General features: G+C 40.7%; 1 protein-coding gene across 1 annotated transcript in view; it reads left to right on the top strand.

The window, feature by feature from the left end:
* LOC127350890 (adenylate cyclase type 1-like) overlaps nucleotides 1-17,063 on the top strand; it is a 51,078-nt gene extending 34,015 nt beyond the window's left edge. The window contains exons 11-20 of the mRNA XM_051377942.1: nucleotides 204-288; nucleotides 1,975-2,064; nucleotides 3,458-3,714; nucleotides 3,905-4,031; nucleotides 5,163-5,279; nucleotides 10,630-10,776; nucleotides 11,244-11,342; nucleotides 11,810-11,924; nucleotides 13,319-13,443; nucleotides 14,375-17,063. Of these exons, the coding sequence (XP_051233902.1) occupies nucleotides 204-288; nucleotides 1,975-2,064; nucleotides 3,458-3,714; nucleotides 3,905-4,031; nucleotides 5,163-5,279; nucleotides 10,630-10,776; nucleotides 11,244-11,342; nucleotides 11,810-11,924; nucleotides 13,319-13,443; nucleotides 14,375-14,707 (1,495 nt within the window). The 3' untranslated portion in view covers nucleotides 14,708-17,063. The remainder of the gene's footprint in view (nucleotides 1-203; nucleotides 289-1,974; nucleotides 2,065-3,457; nucleotides 3,715-3,904; nucleotides 4,032-5,162; nucleotides 5,280-10,629; nucleotides 10,777-11,243; nucleotides 11,343-11,809; nucleotides 11,925-13,318; nucleotides 13,444-14,374) is intronic.
* Nucleotides 17,064-17,844: the final 781 nt, after the last annotated feature.

The raw sequence follows: 17,844 nt of genomic DNA, 5'->3' as shown, positions 1-17,844 counted from the left end.
ACACACACACACACACACACACACACACACACACACACACACACACACACTCTTCCACATTTGCAGCTTGTCCATTCGTGTAACGTAATTGGATCGATCTTGCTAGGGTGTAGTGAGACAATTAGAGAGGAAGGTGTTTTCACTGCAGTCAGTGGAAAACTGGGGAAGCCTTTCTCACTCCGGTCTCTCCTCTCTCCTCTCAGGGGGATGCTGGTGCTGCTGCTGCTGGTGCTGTGTGTGTGTTTCCACGTGACCTGTGTCATGTACCTGCATCTCACCAGTGTTCAGGTAGGACTCCCAGACCTCCTCCTACAGGATTCTGCTCAGAAACCTGACTCCTCTGCATAGAGGGTATGCAGTGATGCTACTTTTTCACATGATACACCCCTCTTTGACACAGCTGAGTGGCAAAACAGAGCATCAGGTGGCTGCTCTGAATGATTAGAGCTGCGATCCTGGAAAGAAAATTAATATGTTGAAAACAAATGGGACTCTACAATGATCTGCATGATGTAGTGGACAGTCAATGCATGAATGGTGGACGTTGACATGTTTCCTTGCACATAAATGAGTATTGCAGTAAGACATCATTACCCTAGGGCTGCAACTACTGTTCATTTTTTTATTGATTAATGTACCAACAATTTTCTCAACACATTAGACATTAAAAGCAACACATCCTCACATTTGAGGAGCTGGAATCAGTGAATATTTGTCATTTTTGTTTGATAAATGACTTAGTGTGTAGAAGAAACTGTGGTGGCCGTTAAACTAAAAAAAAAACACAAAGGGCCCGATGTAGAGCCAGTGTTTGTTTTGTACGTTCTGGGCTACTGTAGAAACATGGCAGTTCAACATGGTGGACTCGGAAAGGGCGGTTAAACGGTGTATTTATTTATTTTTTGCGTCACAATCCCTGCAAAATGACTTGTTTTCATATCATAATTTGATCCATTTGCTCCGATAACATTTGGAAAGTTTAATTTATCTCCATTCAAGTTAGCGGAGGGCTAAACCAGAAGTTAGTGGCTCAGCCTGCGAAGTCTCTAGTGCGCTTGCTCTATGTGGAAGTGTCGGGTTGTTTTAAACCAGGAAATCTAACCTTTTTGAGTTCATGCGCCTCTCAGCAGCTTCCACAGTAATGAATGGAGTCCCGCCTCCAACGCTGTATCCAGTTCTCCGTGTAATACATCACTGGGACTCGCTCTGTAGATAAAAAACGCCTGATTCTAACAATTTTTATTTTCAGGGATTACACATTAATGAAAACATACTGTAATATTATATTCAATTTCTGCCCACAGATCCTCCTAAATGTTACACACTGGACCCTTAATTGACTAACTCTCAACATTACATTACAGTAAACAAAGCCAGAAAGCATTCAGATGCCTAGTCACATCAAAATCACAAGGACCTTATGTGGCAAAATAATGTAAACTCAAAAGAACAATAAGTTTTTAACCCCTGTGTCCCTATAAATAAAATCAATTCATCAAAAGTAAGTAGAAAGTGTAGCTTCATCATCATCTTCTCTTTAGGCTTCAGCAGATGGTAAAAACTGCCTGATGTTGTATCTTCTGGTGCTGTTTGCTTTTACAAATTTTGTCTGATGAAGGTCGAACCGAAGTGTCCGTAATGTAAAGTAAATAAACCTTTCGCAGTTTCTGGATGTAACTTCTTTCTCTGTAAATGACTGCAGATGCTGACTGTTACAGGCTCAGACAGGTTGGAGTGACCCCGGTCACTCTGCTTCACTTTGACATCACGTTCACACCCTCCTATATGACACTGTGGCATCACGCTACATTGAGCTGTCATCATATCCTTTAAAGCGTCTCCTCTAATAGGCCCGCGCATAATGAGCCACGCCACAAAATGCACTCCTGCCTAATGATGTGTCCAAAATGCTATTGAGGTAGATAAACAGGTGTTTAATTTACTGACTCGTTCTATTTTTTCCTCCGGTTTTAGTGCCAACCGGGCTGCCTCACCATCCAGATCCGAACAGTGCTGTGCGTCTTCCTCGTTCTCCTCACCTACTCTGTCACCCAGGCCTGTGTGGTAAGTGTGAGTTTAAAATCACAACCACGATGTGGTATTACATATGTAATAATTTATTAAATTCAAGATTATTTGTCAAGTACAATTCCATACAAAGTCAATAGTGTAGTGTGGTACAAAAAAAATGCTTATAAATGCTAAATAGTGGGGTTTAAAGTATTAATATAATCATACAATGGCTTAAAGACCTGTATAAGAATAATGATGATAAAACAATATAGTACATGCTGAAAAAAAAAGCACTTGATTTTAAAACAGTGTCATCATTTCAATGTTTATCCAACAGACTTCACTGTTAGCGAGTCTCTGCAGTACATGAGTTGGCAGAGTAAAACATCACAGCCGAACAGATTGTGCTGCAGGGTCCCAGAAGAATAAAACACTTATTGTTCAAGTAAAATACCCATTAAAATATTTTTAGCGCAAATAGGTTGGTGTCAGCATCGGCCCCAGAATTCGGTCAGGCTCCGATGAGTGCGCCAGTGCGTGGGTGTGTGACTACTGTAAGTGTAAAAACACAGTAAAACAAAGGTGTAGCAACAGGGATGTAGTGAAGGGAATACCCTGCTAACTACAGCATTTGTTCATCTAATTATTGTGTGTGTGTGTTTTCTTTGTTTTGTTAATCAAGATGAACTAGCGGAAACAGACCCAAAAAAGACGTCTTAACATATTGCTTTGTGACGGTAACAGTCAGACAGCTTTAAAAAGATATATATAATATAATTATTTATTATTTTTTTTACACCTTTACAAATCTGAAAACACATTTGCAGATTCCTGTGCACATTCACAAATCTCAGTATACATATTAACACTAAGCCCTCCCAGTGGAGCTTTAAAGAGTAACTAAACCCCAAAAATGGGTATTTAGTAGTGTTGTTGATTGATTCATGTCCAAATCTGGACATTTTAGTGCATTTTTTAGTATCTGAATTCCTCATATTTTGCTATAAAAATGCATAGCAACCACTCTCTGGTTGGCTGATCTGGGGACAGGTGACGTATGTGGTGGCAGCTTTCGTCACCAACCAACCCCCTACTTATATTTTGTTACAACACAGGTAGCACACAGAAACCTTTACAAATGGCTGTAAATGTGACTGTAAAAGCTCCGGTGAACTAATTTCCTACACAGACACGGAGAGTCTAACAGCAGCTGCCCATGTCTGGTTAGCTCCGGAAGCTCTGTTAGCTCTGACTGGAAGGAAGGGAGTTACAGAATTTAGGGGTTTAGTAACACTTTAAATCCACCTTTCCAGCAGAACATACACTCCTTTATATCTTATATGTTTATGCCGTCATCATAAATAGTGTCCTGACTGATAAAAGCTTACATATGTTGGTTGTTTACAGCGTTATGTAACCCACTATGTGTCATCCTTTCCTCCAGGTGGGATGTGTTCCTTGGGGGAGAGTTGGGGCAAACTCCAGCGACGCACTGGAGGACGTTCCCCTGGACGCCAACAGCACAGCGTCGGACAGAGCCTGTCCCAACATGGCGTACGGCCTGCTGTCCTGCGTGGCCGGCACCCTCACTCTGGTCCCCTACCTCCGCGTCTCCTCGCTCCCCAAGATCTTCCTGCTCCTCCTCCTCTCTGTCACCTACACAGTCGTCATGGAGACCAGCGGCTATCGCCAAGCTGTGGGGTGAGACTGAGCTGTGTGTGATGTATCGTTTTATATGGAGGAGATGTGTGCTTGTGGTCCAGCGTGGTTTACTTTTGTTTCTGTTTGTCCTGTTTTTTATTTGTCTTTTAGTGTATTTTTATATTTGCTGTTAAAACAAAGTTAATAAAATATAAAAAGCAACCCTGTTTTGTTTGTGTGTGTCTTTCAGAGGAGGGTTTCTCCACACTCGGGGGTATGATCCTGTGCTGGCGGTCTTGCTGTTTTCTGGAGCTCTGGCTCTGCATTCGAGGCAGCTGGACCTGAAGCTGCGGCTCGACTATCTGTGGGCTACTCAGGTACGTCTGTCTGTACGTGCAGCACCTGTTACTGCTCATGCAAGCATCTGCCTTTTATTGGTTCATCCAGCACAAAGCTTCTTATCGTAAAGTAATGAATAGCGTAGTGGTTCCCAACCTGAGGGTCGCCAAAGCTTAAAAAAGAAATACACAGTAGGAATGTATCTCAGTATTTTGTTCATTTCTGTAAAGAAAACTAAATAAAGTTGTTATTTTTATGCAGTTCAAACAACAACCAGAGCTAATAGAACAAGTATCAGGAAGAAGAATACGTATATACACACACACACACATATTTATATATATATATACATATGTACATATACGTGTACAACCATTTAATCCTGCAGTGCATGTAATTTGCGTCTGGGAGAATGTAAACAGCAGCAACAAGATAGTGATGATAATATGGTTTCAGCTTCACATATAAAGTTTAGGACAAAATCCTCTCAAATTGGGGGTCCGTGGTCTAATGTGCACCTTTCATGTACTACTAAAGTTTGGTGCACCCCTGGACTATTCAGCATGACATAGACCTTGTATGTATGTTCAGGCAGGAGTATACAGATGGTGCAGATTATTATTAATGTTATATGTGAACTAGTACTCACAGATGCTCCTCACTGGGGAGAGACATATTTAAGAGCTGATGTTAAATTGTGCAACTTGTGGTTGGTTTCTCTCTCTTTTTTAATGCATTTATTCATTCTTGTTTCCAGTTGTATATTCATCTAGCTCTATTGTAATTATTGTTATTCACACAAAACAAAGATACAGACAGTAATGTTCAAGAAATTCTTGAAGCACGTTGATTTCTGATGAAAACAGGTGGAAATATTCTCCGTTTTAGGCAGAAATGGTTTTGATATAATGTGTTTTTCAGCGGGTGTTTGAATTGCATGTTTGTCTGTTTGCATTCAGTCTCAGTGGATCATGAAAGTGTTTCTATTTTAAGAATGACAGTGAGCTGTTGTTTGCAAATCATTATCTCCCTCTAGTGATAAGGATAAGCAATTACATCTGCCTTTGAGCTTTGTGCTACACTAAAGCTCCATTGTACTGAGACAATGGAGCATCAGTTTCACTTTGAATCCACCTCTCCTCCTCCACTCCTGTGTTGTGTGATTGCAGGCGGAGGAGGAGAGAGACGACATGGAGAAGGTGAAGCTGGACAACAAGAGGATCCTGTTCAACCTGCTGCCGGCTCATGTGGCTCAACACTTCCTCATGTCAAATCCCAGGAACATGGTGAGCATCCGCAGACGTGTTCAGGCTCGTCCAACGGGGATCATCCGTAGAAAGAGAGTTAACGCCCCTAAAACCAGGCAAAAGACTCAAAACCTGCCAGTGTTTCCTGATACTCCCAGGAGGTGCTGGTTTAGGGATTTGGAAGTCAAAAGGCACCGAGACGTCTGAGTTAAAACTGAGCCAGATTTGACTAAAAAGAGAATATTCTTTAGATGTCAGATGTCAGTGGTTCATGTCTCCTGACTTATTTTCCATTAGATTTTTATAAACGTGGAGAGATAAAAAATAAACTGTATTACACAAGAAAAACAAACATTTTACAAAATTAATTGCAGACTCATTAAATTCATCTTAGGACCCACAATGGAAACACTTGTAACCATTGTTTTAACTGCATATATATCAGTGTGAAGCACGCCCAAACTACAGATTGAAACATTCAGTTTACCTCTGTAGTTTCAACAGTTCTATGTACTTTAGGACCTCAAGTTTTACAGCCTTAAACTGGTCGTAATTTAAAATTCAATACTGATGACAGAGAAATATCATAGCAAACACGCAATGTGGCTCAGTGGTTAGCACTGCCGCCACAGAAAGAAGGTCCTCGGTTTGGATCCCGACTGGGGCAGGGCCTTTCTGTGTGGAGTTTCCATGTTCTCCCTGTGTTTGTGTGGGTTTCCTCGGGTTTCCCCCACCATCAGAAACATGTATGTTAGGTACTTTCTACAGTCAACGCCCCTGACCAAGGACGGTGGCTGCCCACGACTCCCAGTACTTATATATGGATATGTGGATCAATAAAGGATGACCTGACAATCAGGGTCCAAACGTTACGTCAGGCAAGTAGGTCAGAAATCTACTTCTCCAAAGTAAATTTGTACTTGCCCATATCCAAATTGTTTTATTTATTAGTGCTTTTCAAATAACAAAGACACTCTAAGCTGTCACGCAAGTGAGATGACGTCGGTTTCTTGTTACGGCAAAGGGAAACTAGACGCCCCCCCAGAAAAACAACTCTGTTTTATCCACCTTGCTCTCAAACGTGGGGAAAACTGTGCAATATCTAAACTACTAAACTTCTGTTTCCAGGATAATTGAAATGCTAGTAAACTTCCCTTTATCTGTTTGCCATTTTCTCACGAGTGCCAGGTCGATACTGAGCGTGTGAAACTCTCAACAGAGAGGAGAAGGAAGGGAGATAGCTTATTCCTACTTCCATCATCAGCTCTGGAAAAAACTCTGTGTTTTTTTCTTTTTTTACCACTTGCTGGATCGGGAAAGTGAGTTACTAGATTGACTACTAATTACATACTGGACGGCCGCCCACCTACAGTTGGGTTCTGCTTGAGGTTTCTGCCTCTTAAAAGGAAGTTTTTCCTTGCCACTGTCAGCAAGAGCTTGCTCATGGTGGGACTTTTTGGGCCTCTGTAAATCATTCTGTAAGGAGTCCAGTCTAGACCTGCTCTATATGAAAAGCCTCGTGAGAAAACCTCTGTTAATGATTTGTGGCTGATAACGTTAGTAAAGTTCCCACTCCATTTACGACATCAATCAAATAATCCATCGCCTGCTGAATTCATGAAATATATTAAGCATAATCAATAACAGATATTGTTATTCAGACTTGCTATTTTCATGCACACACATCTGGATTTTGTTGAATAATTATTGTGAAATGAGATCCCCAGACGGCCGAGTGGACACGTTTCTGTATTTTAAGATGATGAAGTGTTTCTGTCATTTATTATTTGTTTCTTTGGGATGTATTTGATTTAGACATTGCAGTTAACATAGACAGACTGAAAACAGCAATCCGATGCAAGTTTTATAGTGTTTATGGCTACACCCATCTCTAGAAGAGCTTTTATGGAAATAAGAAGTTAAAACAAGATAAAAAGATGTTAAACGGAATACAAAAGATACATAAAACACACAATTAAAGACATTTAAAAACTATACATGAGCACAGGTTTGTTGCTGGAATGCTCATGATTTAAAAGTGATGAACTTAGCAGCAGAATTCAAGTGATCTTTTACAGAATGGGACTTTGCAATCAGCAGCTGCAGTAAATTTTAACAAACGATTGTTTCGTCCGGATCTCAGGGCGATAAACTTCTGTAAACAGTTATAAATGCATGTCATCAGTCGCTGAGATGGCTGCTGCAGGTACAACCCATACACCTTTTCAGATTATACTGTCAGCCTGTGCTGCTGTGAATCTAGAGGCCTAGATGTCTAAAAACCACCAGTCACTTTTCAACCAAATGTAGCCCAGTTTGACCGAGGCATCAAGATTTCTTTTGACCCATGAATCAGTAAATCAGTCTTGGATCGTGGATCGCTTGCTTCATTTTTGTTTTCATATGCAAAACAAAACAAAAAAAAAACTTGCAATACAATTTCCTACATGCCCTGGAAGTGTTGGGGTCTTAATGCGGGAATATCCCAGCTGTTTAGGACAATGGCACTGCTTCCCCGACCATGTGTTGTAGTGTTAAAGTAGAAGTGTGAGCTGACAGCCCTGTGTGTCTGGATCCACTGATTGATGAACATCCCCTCCACTGATCTCTGTTCCTTCCTCACCCCCTTTCTAAGGAAGTGATGAAAACATACATCCTTTCAGGAAATTCATAGCCCCTCAGGAGGACAGGCTCGGTTTGTAAACACTAAAGCTGGGTCCAGATTCTTCAGGCTACATATGGGAATGTTTGTAGGTGTAACGTTAGTATCTAAATTTAGTTTGTAAAAGTTACGAGTGTGTACGGAAACATTAAGTGTGTGCTGATAACAAGTGAAAACTGTGCCATAATTCCTGTCAGGGGAAAAATTAAAGGCAACAAAGTGAAAGGAAACAAACAGCACCCTTCAATTTCTTCCTATATTGTTGTATATATTCTAATATATAATATAAATATAGGTTTGATTGATCGCAACAGACGACAGATTTAAAGCAGTTAAGTATTTCACTTTTAGAAGGGTGGTCAAAACGAATGCAGCAGCAGCCGATATATTCAAACTTTAAGTAACTAAAGTGGGTCAGGCTCCAAAAATGCAGGATCCTACATATCCCACAATGCACCTTGACAGCGTCTTTATTTCTCTTCCTGGTCTTTTAAACTCCAATGTCCCCCAGTTTGTGACTTTTAACAAGAATTAACGCAGATGGCCAGAGCCACAGAACACATTATACAACTGTAGTCTAATACTCCCCATGTCGACCAGAGGCGGCACAAGTACACACATTATTTACTCAAATAGAAGTAGAGAGACTTGTAGAAGTATTCAAATAAAGTTACTCAAGTAAAAGTGAAAATGTCTCTCGGTTTCTCCGAAGGACATTTTCTACCAGCTGTGTAAAGCTAACTGAAACTCCAGACAGGGTCGGGTCTCCCTCTCTTTGTCTGTGTCGTCTGGTTACGTTTGTCATGTGTGATATGCACCGGTATTGATTTTGGCATCGTGTGCAATGTTGCAACAACAAAAACGATAAAAGACAAGTCTGTTATTAAAATGTAAGGAGGAGAAAGCAGATATTTGTGTAAAAATGTAGTGAGTAAAAGTAAAATATTTACTTCTGTGAAATACAGAAGTAAATATAGGGCATCTTGGCCCTGCTATATGATACAATATATGAAGGAATCAAAATGTTTTTATTGCGCAAACTTCTACGTAAAAAGAACTTTAACATTGATTCCTTTTCAAAACTAAACATGTAGTTATACTACACTATAAACTGACATAAAACATTAGTATTTAAGTATTTAATGGGATATGTTCTATTACACAAGAAACAGTTGAGTTACAGCAAATTAAAACCAGTATAGCTGTTCATCCAATAGGCCTATATATTGCCTGGCACTACTATACTACTATATAAGTTCATTATTATTCTTTTAAAAGCTAATAAAAACACATAAAATAGCAATACTTGTGCACTGGGTGAACACGGTCGTTGTAGCTCTGCATTTTCTACCCCGTGCAGACGTCACTGAGCATGCTCTGCAGGACATGGCTCCACTTCTTTTGCTGGTTTGATGAGCTGAGAGGAATAAAATACATTGCACATGATATGACCCAGATGCACCAGTGTGGTTTATTTTTAATAGAAGACAGTGGAGCGCGATGGCACAGAGGCACACAGCCACACAGACTGCACTGGTTAGTAAGTTCAATTCAGTGTTGGTTTTGGTCTTGTCATGGGATTTGTTAATAATAATAAAAAGCTAAAGTAACGCCGGTCTTATCCTTTAACAATCAGCAGCCTATGCATCAGACGGTGCAGGGATCGTCTGAGGCTGAGACTAGTAAACACTGGGGGCAGGAAGTCAGGAAGTATGTTTCCGGCACATTGGTGACCCCTCGGAGTTGCAGTGTATAGAAAGGCTTCCTCTCTTTCCTCTGGGCTAAAGTTCACCCATACACTGTATTCATAACACAGCGCAGTGGGACTCTTCTGCCTGGAATTCAAAGTTTCACTGCTCCAACACAATGATTGAAAATTTGTTTTTATTACATTGAGAGCTACAGTGGTGACCAGCAAGCATGCTGCTTTGTTTGCCCTTTATACACATATATTCATTCCTGAGATTTGGGTCTAAATTGGAATCAGAAAGGTCCCAGCACTCTCCGGTTGTTTTATATCCTTATTTTCCTCATTCGGAATACAACTGTGGCTTTGCTGTTGGAGACAACATGATAATGCAGCTCTCTTGAATCTTCAATGTGAAGCAACAGCTGCAGCAACTACTGTGTGCCCCATGTGAAATCTATTTCTGTATCAAAATACACATACATCCAAGAGGAGCATACAGTGTGTGCAAGTAATTATAAAAAAAGACATGAAATGCCGTAAATTTCCATCACAGTTTGAACTTGGTGTATAATATATGGCGAAAGGACACAAATTCTTTTGTAGTCCAGTGTATGCAAGTATAATTTACAGTACAGGCTTCAGCAAAACTAACGTGACGTGTCATTAATTGGCCTACAGAGAAATTCCAATGGGAAAGACGGCCTGTGAAGGTAAGGCCGGATCCAGTCTCTTGGATAGCACTGTGCATTTATTCCAGGGTAATGTTTGGGTCTTGTTTCCATCACTGAAGGCACAAAAAAAAGTGTTTATATAATGCATATTCACCACAATATACTTACATTTTTAATTACAATACACAATAATAATCGTATGTTGTTAAATTATTATACCATTCCCAATTGCAATGTTTGTGAACTGACCCTTTAATACCTTGTGATTTCTCCTGCCCACAGTTCTTTGCCCTTTTTGTTGAAAGCCTGGTGTTTTCAGTACAGTACAGCTTGATCAGGCCACACTGTAACGTTTCTCCTCTCCAGGACCTGTACTACCAGTCCTACGCTCAGGTTGGAGTGTTGTTCGCCTCCATCGCCAACTTCAACGACTTCTACATCGAGCTGGACGGGAACAACATGGGCGTCGAGTGTCTCAGGCTGCTCAATGAGATCATCGCTGACTTTGACGAGGCGAGCAAAAAGTTTTTGTTCCGTCCTGAATATCTGCAGCTTTTATACATTCATCCTGCAGGTTTCGTGTCTGCCTGCTCGGAGACTTTGGAGGGTAGTACAACCTCCATAATGTCATTTTCAAAGATGACATTGTGGCCATGACTGAGGGTTTAAAAAATACTGTGTTTATTGATGCAATATAATAAGCAATGGTTGCGGTTGGGAAAGTTCTTCAAAATAAGGAATTACTTACAGATGACTTTTGGCCTGCTTGAATCTATAATCAGCAACATAAAGCATTCATTTACTCAACCATGCAAAAATAGTCCATTTTAAATTGCATTTGGATTTGTTTGCCAGCACAACCTATAATACATATAAACTTAAACTGACAATTTACTCCAATTTGATTTGAAATTTGTAATAGTTGTAATGCTTTCCTCCTGTTTTTATCCCTTTTTTCTTATTTTTTTCTCTCCTTCCAGTTGATGGACAAAGAGTGCTACAAGGATATTGAAAAAATCAAGACTATTGGCAGTACATACATGGCTGCAGTAGGGCTGGTTCCTACAACTGCCTCCAAGGTACACATGCAGTAGCTATATTTAGATCCGGTATAAGTTTTTGTGTGTGTTTTCAGGGTATTAGCATGTTTTGTAACTGTTCAGAAATCACACAGCATTTTTGAGAGCATTTCCAGGTTGTTCTTTTCTTGGTGTTGATATTTAGAACGCTGTCACGTTTCAATCCACAAATCCTCTGTGGGGGATTACCGGCCTCTGTGGCGTCAGCGTATTCTGCATTCATAAAGTTTCTTTAAATCCTGCAAAGCTGACAAACAAAAGAGCCCTTTCTGCAACTTCTGCAAAACTTTAACAGTCCGTCAACAGAGGTGGATTGACTTCTGTGGCGCTCGTAGATAATAATGTGCATAATCACGTCAGGGAAAGAACCGGAGGGTAATATCGCTTCCTAAATTGCATGTAAGCGTGCTTGTTGTGCATAAATCTGTCCTTTATTGGTATTTCTTCTGTGTTTTTCTGACTCACAGGCGAAGAAGTCCATCACCTCACATTTATGCACAGTGTCAGACTTCGCCATCGAGATGTTTGACGTCCTGGATGCCATCAACTACCAGTCTTACAATGACTTTGTTCTGAGAGTAGGTGAGTGAAATTACACACACACACACACACACACACACACACACACACACACACACCTAGGTCTATATAAACACTGGTTTCTGAGCGTATGACCTATTGCACTGGACACCATCTACGCTCAGTGCCGGTAAGTTTGGTGGGAAATGCATCACAGAAAGAGCGTTCCCTCTAGGAAGCTCGTCACAGCGAGACCTGAAGTTCTGGGTTCCATTGTGTTGGGTATCCTGTGGGGAGCATGCAACAGGAGCCCTTGTTTAATCCCAGTGTAGCCTGGTGTATACAGTGCCATCCTGTCTGCAGACTGTGGGGCTCCATATGTTTGTGTGCTCGGCTGAACCCTCTTTGCAGAAGCGAAACTTTTGGTAATCTGCGTAATGCTGGATTTCCAGAAAGTGCAGAAAAACAAAGTTTGTCCCGGATTTGCTTTTTCTACAACCTCTGATTTGCATTGTGGCGTAATTGGTTGACATTATTTTATTTATTTTGCACTCCTAAAGACATGCGTAGAATGACAGCAGCAGCTATGCAGGCATACAGATAGAAGTCTTGTGTTGAATATTAAAACCTGCATCAGTGTGCAATCACAGTCATTTTTATAACAATCAATCAATCAAACTGTATTTGTATAGCACCTTTCATACAGTTGAGTGCAGTTTAAAGTGCATCACAGATGACGATAATAAGAGAATGGATTAAACATTAGATAAGGTAGATTTATAAATAGAATACAAGGATAAAAATGACAGTTAAATCGATTTTACAGGTATAATGATGGTATTTAGTAAAACCTATACTGAAGATCAAATAAAATATATTAAAAAAGCAGGCAGAAGTAACAAACAAATACAATAAGAATGATTCAAGTGTGTACAATGGAATTTACAAAGGAAAAAACAGAGGATGTGATGATGAACTGGATGTGTTTATTTTGGTTATTAAAAACTCGAGACTCAAGTCACAGAAATGGATTTGGATTCTGTAAAGAATTCACATGAAACTTGAAAGCAAAAACATTCAAGTGTCAAGTTTTGACCTGACCGTGAAAGTGATAGAAACACACTTAAGAGTGTGTTATCATCAGGCCTGTGTATGAAAAGGTTATGTAAACACAGAATTGATGTCAGTTTAACCGACAGCATTCAGGGACAGAAGGTTTGTGACTTGATTAGAGCCTGCCCTGAAGGACACGAGACCCAACTCTGGTCTGACAGGGCTTGAGATTGGACTTGGACTTGGCCCAAAAAACTTAAAATCACTCTGGAGGTGATCAATGACTTCTCACAGCAAGAAATAAAACAACTTTTTGGGGCATTGGAACATCTAATACAAGTTTTAAAAAAATCAGTTCAACCCTCTGTGGGTGTGTTTCAGCTGTCTGGTTCTGTTCATTCCAGGTATCAATGTGGGACCAGTGGTGGCAGGAGTGATCGGAGCTAGAAGACCTCAGTATGACATCTGGGGAAACACGGTGAATGTAGCCAGCCGGATGGACAGCACTGGAGTACAAGGAAAGATACAGGTATGCAGACGTCGGCCTGTCACTTTATTTAATCCGATAAAATCAGACAAGACAGACCAAAGGCAGCATGAAAGCAGCATTTTATCAATAAATGCAACACAAAATAAATACCCCCAAAATACTGTTACACATGACATTAAAGAGCATAGAAAAAATAAACATATATATTGAAGGTGCACATACCAGTATTTGAATAAAAAAACAATTAGCAAATGCACAACCGTTTGTGGTTTAGATTAGTTTTAGTTTTTAGTTTAGCTTTTTCTTGGCAAACAGCAGCCGGCTGTAGCTTTCTGAAGGCTTGTTGTTATAGTAATGAAGTGAGATCCAAAACAGGTAAATCAATTCAGATACAGTCTGAGACACTCTGGTGGGTAAAGTACTGAAAACCTTTACTTAAGTAAAAGTACAATTACTCCCATAAAGTTAAAGGAAAAATTACCATTTGACAACCCACTCAAGAAAAAGTATAAAAGTACTTGGTCAATAAACTACTGTACTTTGTTATTTAAGACTGTTTAGTCTTAAAGTCCAAATAAAGTCACTTTTTGAGAAAATAAGTGTTACAACTGCTGTACATCAGTTTATAGATAGCCACTGTTGTTATTTCTAAATTTTTCTAAAGACTAAATATGCTTTTAAAAAAAGCCATAAATGGAAAGTAAAAAGATCTCTGACATCTTGTGAAAGGGTCATGCATGCTGCTTTCCAACACAGCCACCAGTGGCATAGTGTGCAGCTACTGGATCTGAGTTTGAACAACTAAACTTCAAACTAAAAAAGGTGTTTGCCGGACCAGCTCATTGAAAGGCCAGTATAAGATAAATAAGGATGATTTTAAAGATGGAATCATGCAAAGCTACTCTGGTGGAGAATTACCTCAAAGTGATAAACACTGAGAAACCTCATCCTTGTGTGTTTCTTCCTCCAGGTGACAGAGGACGTTCACCGTCTCATCACAGACCACTACAACTTCGTCTGCCGCGGACAGGTCAGCGTGAAGGGCAAAGGTCAGATGCTCACGTACTTCCTGGAAGGGCGCAGGCAGGGCAGCAGGTCGTCAAAACAAATCCAGCAGCAGCCGGGCAACGGCGAGCGACGGCCGAGCGCATTCACCCACGGCAGCGTGTGCACCAGGCTCAGCCCGGCCCCCACGGTCACCACCTACGCCACCATCAGGACCCCGAGCCCGAGCATGGTCAAACCCAACACCTCCACCAGCACCACCAGGTACCTGCCCTCGGCCCCCACGGCAATGGTGTGACGGATGCTGTCTCCATGGTGACCGTGGAAAACGAGAAAATGTGAGTGGAGGTGGGGAAATAGCACAGATGGCGGCAAGATAGCGGTAGCAGGGAGTTTATTAAAAGAGGAAGAAACAGTCTCCACTCTTCTTCTACTGTCTGTGGGACGCAGAGAGGCTGAGGCACTGATCGTCCAATGGGGAGGCCTGGACTCGGGGCCTGGACTGCGTTTAGGACTGATCACGGGAGTCCGGGGCGGCCTCGGACCTTCGCACTCTCCCTCCACACTCGAGTCCTGTTCGGTGTCGTGAACAGGATACAGGATTGCTTTAGCCACGTTCTGCTCTGTGATCAATCAAAGGCCAAGGGTGTCTCAGAGTCGACTCCCAAAACTGCGTCCACGACTTTTAAATATAGAAATAAAAACAATGCACAATTGATAGTGTAGCACGCCAACCTCTCGCAACGACCACACGCGAAAAAGTCCCTCAACAACGTTAGCTGACCCTTGTCTCTCAGTATGAAACCAAATCAGTGCTGTTGCCTTAGCGACCGCTCCTCACGACGAGTTTCTTGCCATTTGTTTTGTTGCCTTTTAGATCCTTTATTGATTTATTGGACACCAGTTCAGATGAATTGATCGGCAGGGGCATTGTAGTCCAAGAGATACACGTTTATAAAGTAGATGAAGCCAAATGTATAATTGTAAACGGCAGTTAAAGGTATAAACTTGCCAAAACGCGACAGGGCATTGCCTTCAATCATTTCCGGGTCGGTGACCCCCTACGCCACAACCCCCCCCACCCCCCCCAACACTTTAACCTTCTAACGGCACATGAGCTAAACTCTTGATTCCCTGAGCCGAGCTGCTCGGTGTCTTTAAGTGCATGATGCCACTGCTGCATTCCAGTCATGTTTGCTGTCTGTTTCCCTGTGATGCTTGACTTCCAGATTCTTCCTCGTCAAAGTGTAGCAATAACGCGGTTTGTCTCTCTATCTCAGCCTCTTCACCCTTGCATGCTGTAGCCAGCTGGATCCTATATTTTGACCTGATAGTGTATGTAGCCAATAGAGTGTGCATAGCTAGCCACACCAGTCTGTATCTCTGTGGAGTTGAAGCATGACTTAGAAATTATTTTCTGTATCGTGCGAGTGTGATTCCTTCATTTAAAAAAAAGAAAAAAAAAAGACAACCTTTTTTTCTGCGTGCTTGTTTATTAAGAAATATTTTCTATTGTTAAGATATTCTGTTCTACTATTTTTATGAACTAAAAGCTGCTTTGGTAAAGAGAAGAAAACTGCTGTTTATGAGGAGACACCCAAACCTCCGTGTCTGGCTTCCTCATACAAATCCAGATGATTTATTTTATGGTATAGCATGTTACTCACAGTACGGCTTACCACAGCCATTAACTCTCCTCTAATCTGTTCTAGCATGCACTGCCTGCAAGCCTGTGGCTCTTACATGCATGCTTTGATGAAACATTAATACAGGCCGAGCAGCGGACACACAGTGACTCTGTTTCAATGTAGTCCTCGTGCATGCGCTAAAAGGTAGCGGTCCTCTTGAATGTAAGGTGCTTTTTTGACCCGTGTCTTCTTCATGAGTTTGGTGTGCGAACCTTTTTGAGGACATTTTTTCAGGATGGTTTGACATCAGGCCGGGGGTCCCTCCTCCTCCCCGCTCCTGCTGTAGTCAACAGGTAGCTGGTTTTCAAACGTGCCAACCTATTTTCATAAACATATCAAACTTTTCTTGTCGAGCTGTAGCACAACTGAATGTGTGGCTACGGTTATTGTGGATTCTCCTTTTGTTGAATGCCTGTATTTTTACTGTTTGAGCTGTTTCCTGAACAGTTTTGTAACTCAAAGTGACGGCAAGTGTTGATTTTGGAGAGATTTATTTGGAAACCATAACCTGACTGAAATGACGTTGTTGTACTTCTTTATCATATTTAAAATAGATTTTAAAGTATATATAGTAGCTCGAATGCTTACTTTGAGTTTCTAAGAGATTAAAAATGAGGATTTTTATACACTTGCTTTAAACAGTTGATGGAAAGTTGATGGAAAGGAGTTGTACAATATTTTTTCCTGTAAATTGGATATTTTCATACTGTATGATACGGGTTTCAATTGTTATATGTAGGTATTAATAGCTATTATTGTACATTGTAGAGTCTTTTTAAGAGATATATAATGAATGATACGATATTTGTCAAGTTCTTTTGTTGAAGATGTATTTATTGAGATGTTTTATGTGAATGTAAATTTTGTTAAAGACGATATTTTATACTAAGTGTTTGCACTGCAATGATATTGACGTATTATGATTACAAAAATAAAGCCAGTGGGGACGTGTCTCCCGGAGTAAGAGCGCTCTTCCTGTGCTCATTTTCACCAACTCTCTCTCACACACACACACACACACACACACACACAGTGCATATGGAGAGGCCATCAAACTCTGTTATAAAGTTATGTAACAGCAGAAAAACAGAGTATCTGATGTAAGAAGCTACGTCGGGGTCAATGTCAGCCTGGTTCCAGCAGTGATGTTCAGAAGGAGCCTCATGCTGATGTTATGAACACGTCTGCTACCAGAAAAACACGACAGCAGGGTTAGACTGAACGATATGAGTAGATAACAATGACCATGAGAGTGATACGTTTCTGTTATTCAGTGCTCAGAAAAAGAATTTGGCAGGTGTCACGTAGCAAAAACACAATAAACTTAAGCAGAGTACACGTCATTAGGGCTGTACGAAGGTTGCTTTTATAAATCAGCAATCAATCTTCAATTCATTTTTAATTAATTTAATCATTTAGCAATAATAATGGTAGCATTTATGTGTGTAGCACTTTTCAAAACATTGTGAAAAAGAACATTAATTTAGAAAGGATGATTGGTACGATACAAAGCAGAAGTTAAGAGTTAATTAAGTAGGTTACTGTTTATCAAAATAAACTTTCACTACATCCTGGCAGAAGAACATGAGACAGATAACTGTGGAAATATCAGGTTCCTCTGGCTCCTCTTAGCGCTCCTAATGGCATCTGCAAGAATCCACCGGGCCTGAACAAGAATAGTCGAGTCGAGTCTCATTCTCATGCAGGTCAGCAACAATCAACAATCAACTATCTTCAAGCTTCCAAC

The sequence above is a fragment of the Dicentrarchus labrax genome, unplaced genomic scaffold (assembly GCF_905237075.1).
Source record: "Dicentrarchus labrax unplaced genomic scaffold, dlabrax2021, whole genome shotgun sequence".
Classification (NCBI taxonomy): Eukaryota; Metazoa; Chordata; class Actinopteri; family Moronidae; genus Dicentrarchus; species Dicentrarchus labrax.
Note: the sequence above shows the minus strand (reverse complement) of the source record. Positions and strands in the feature narration are given on the sequence as shown.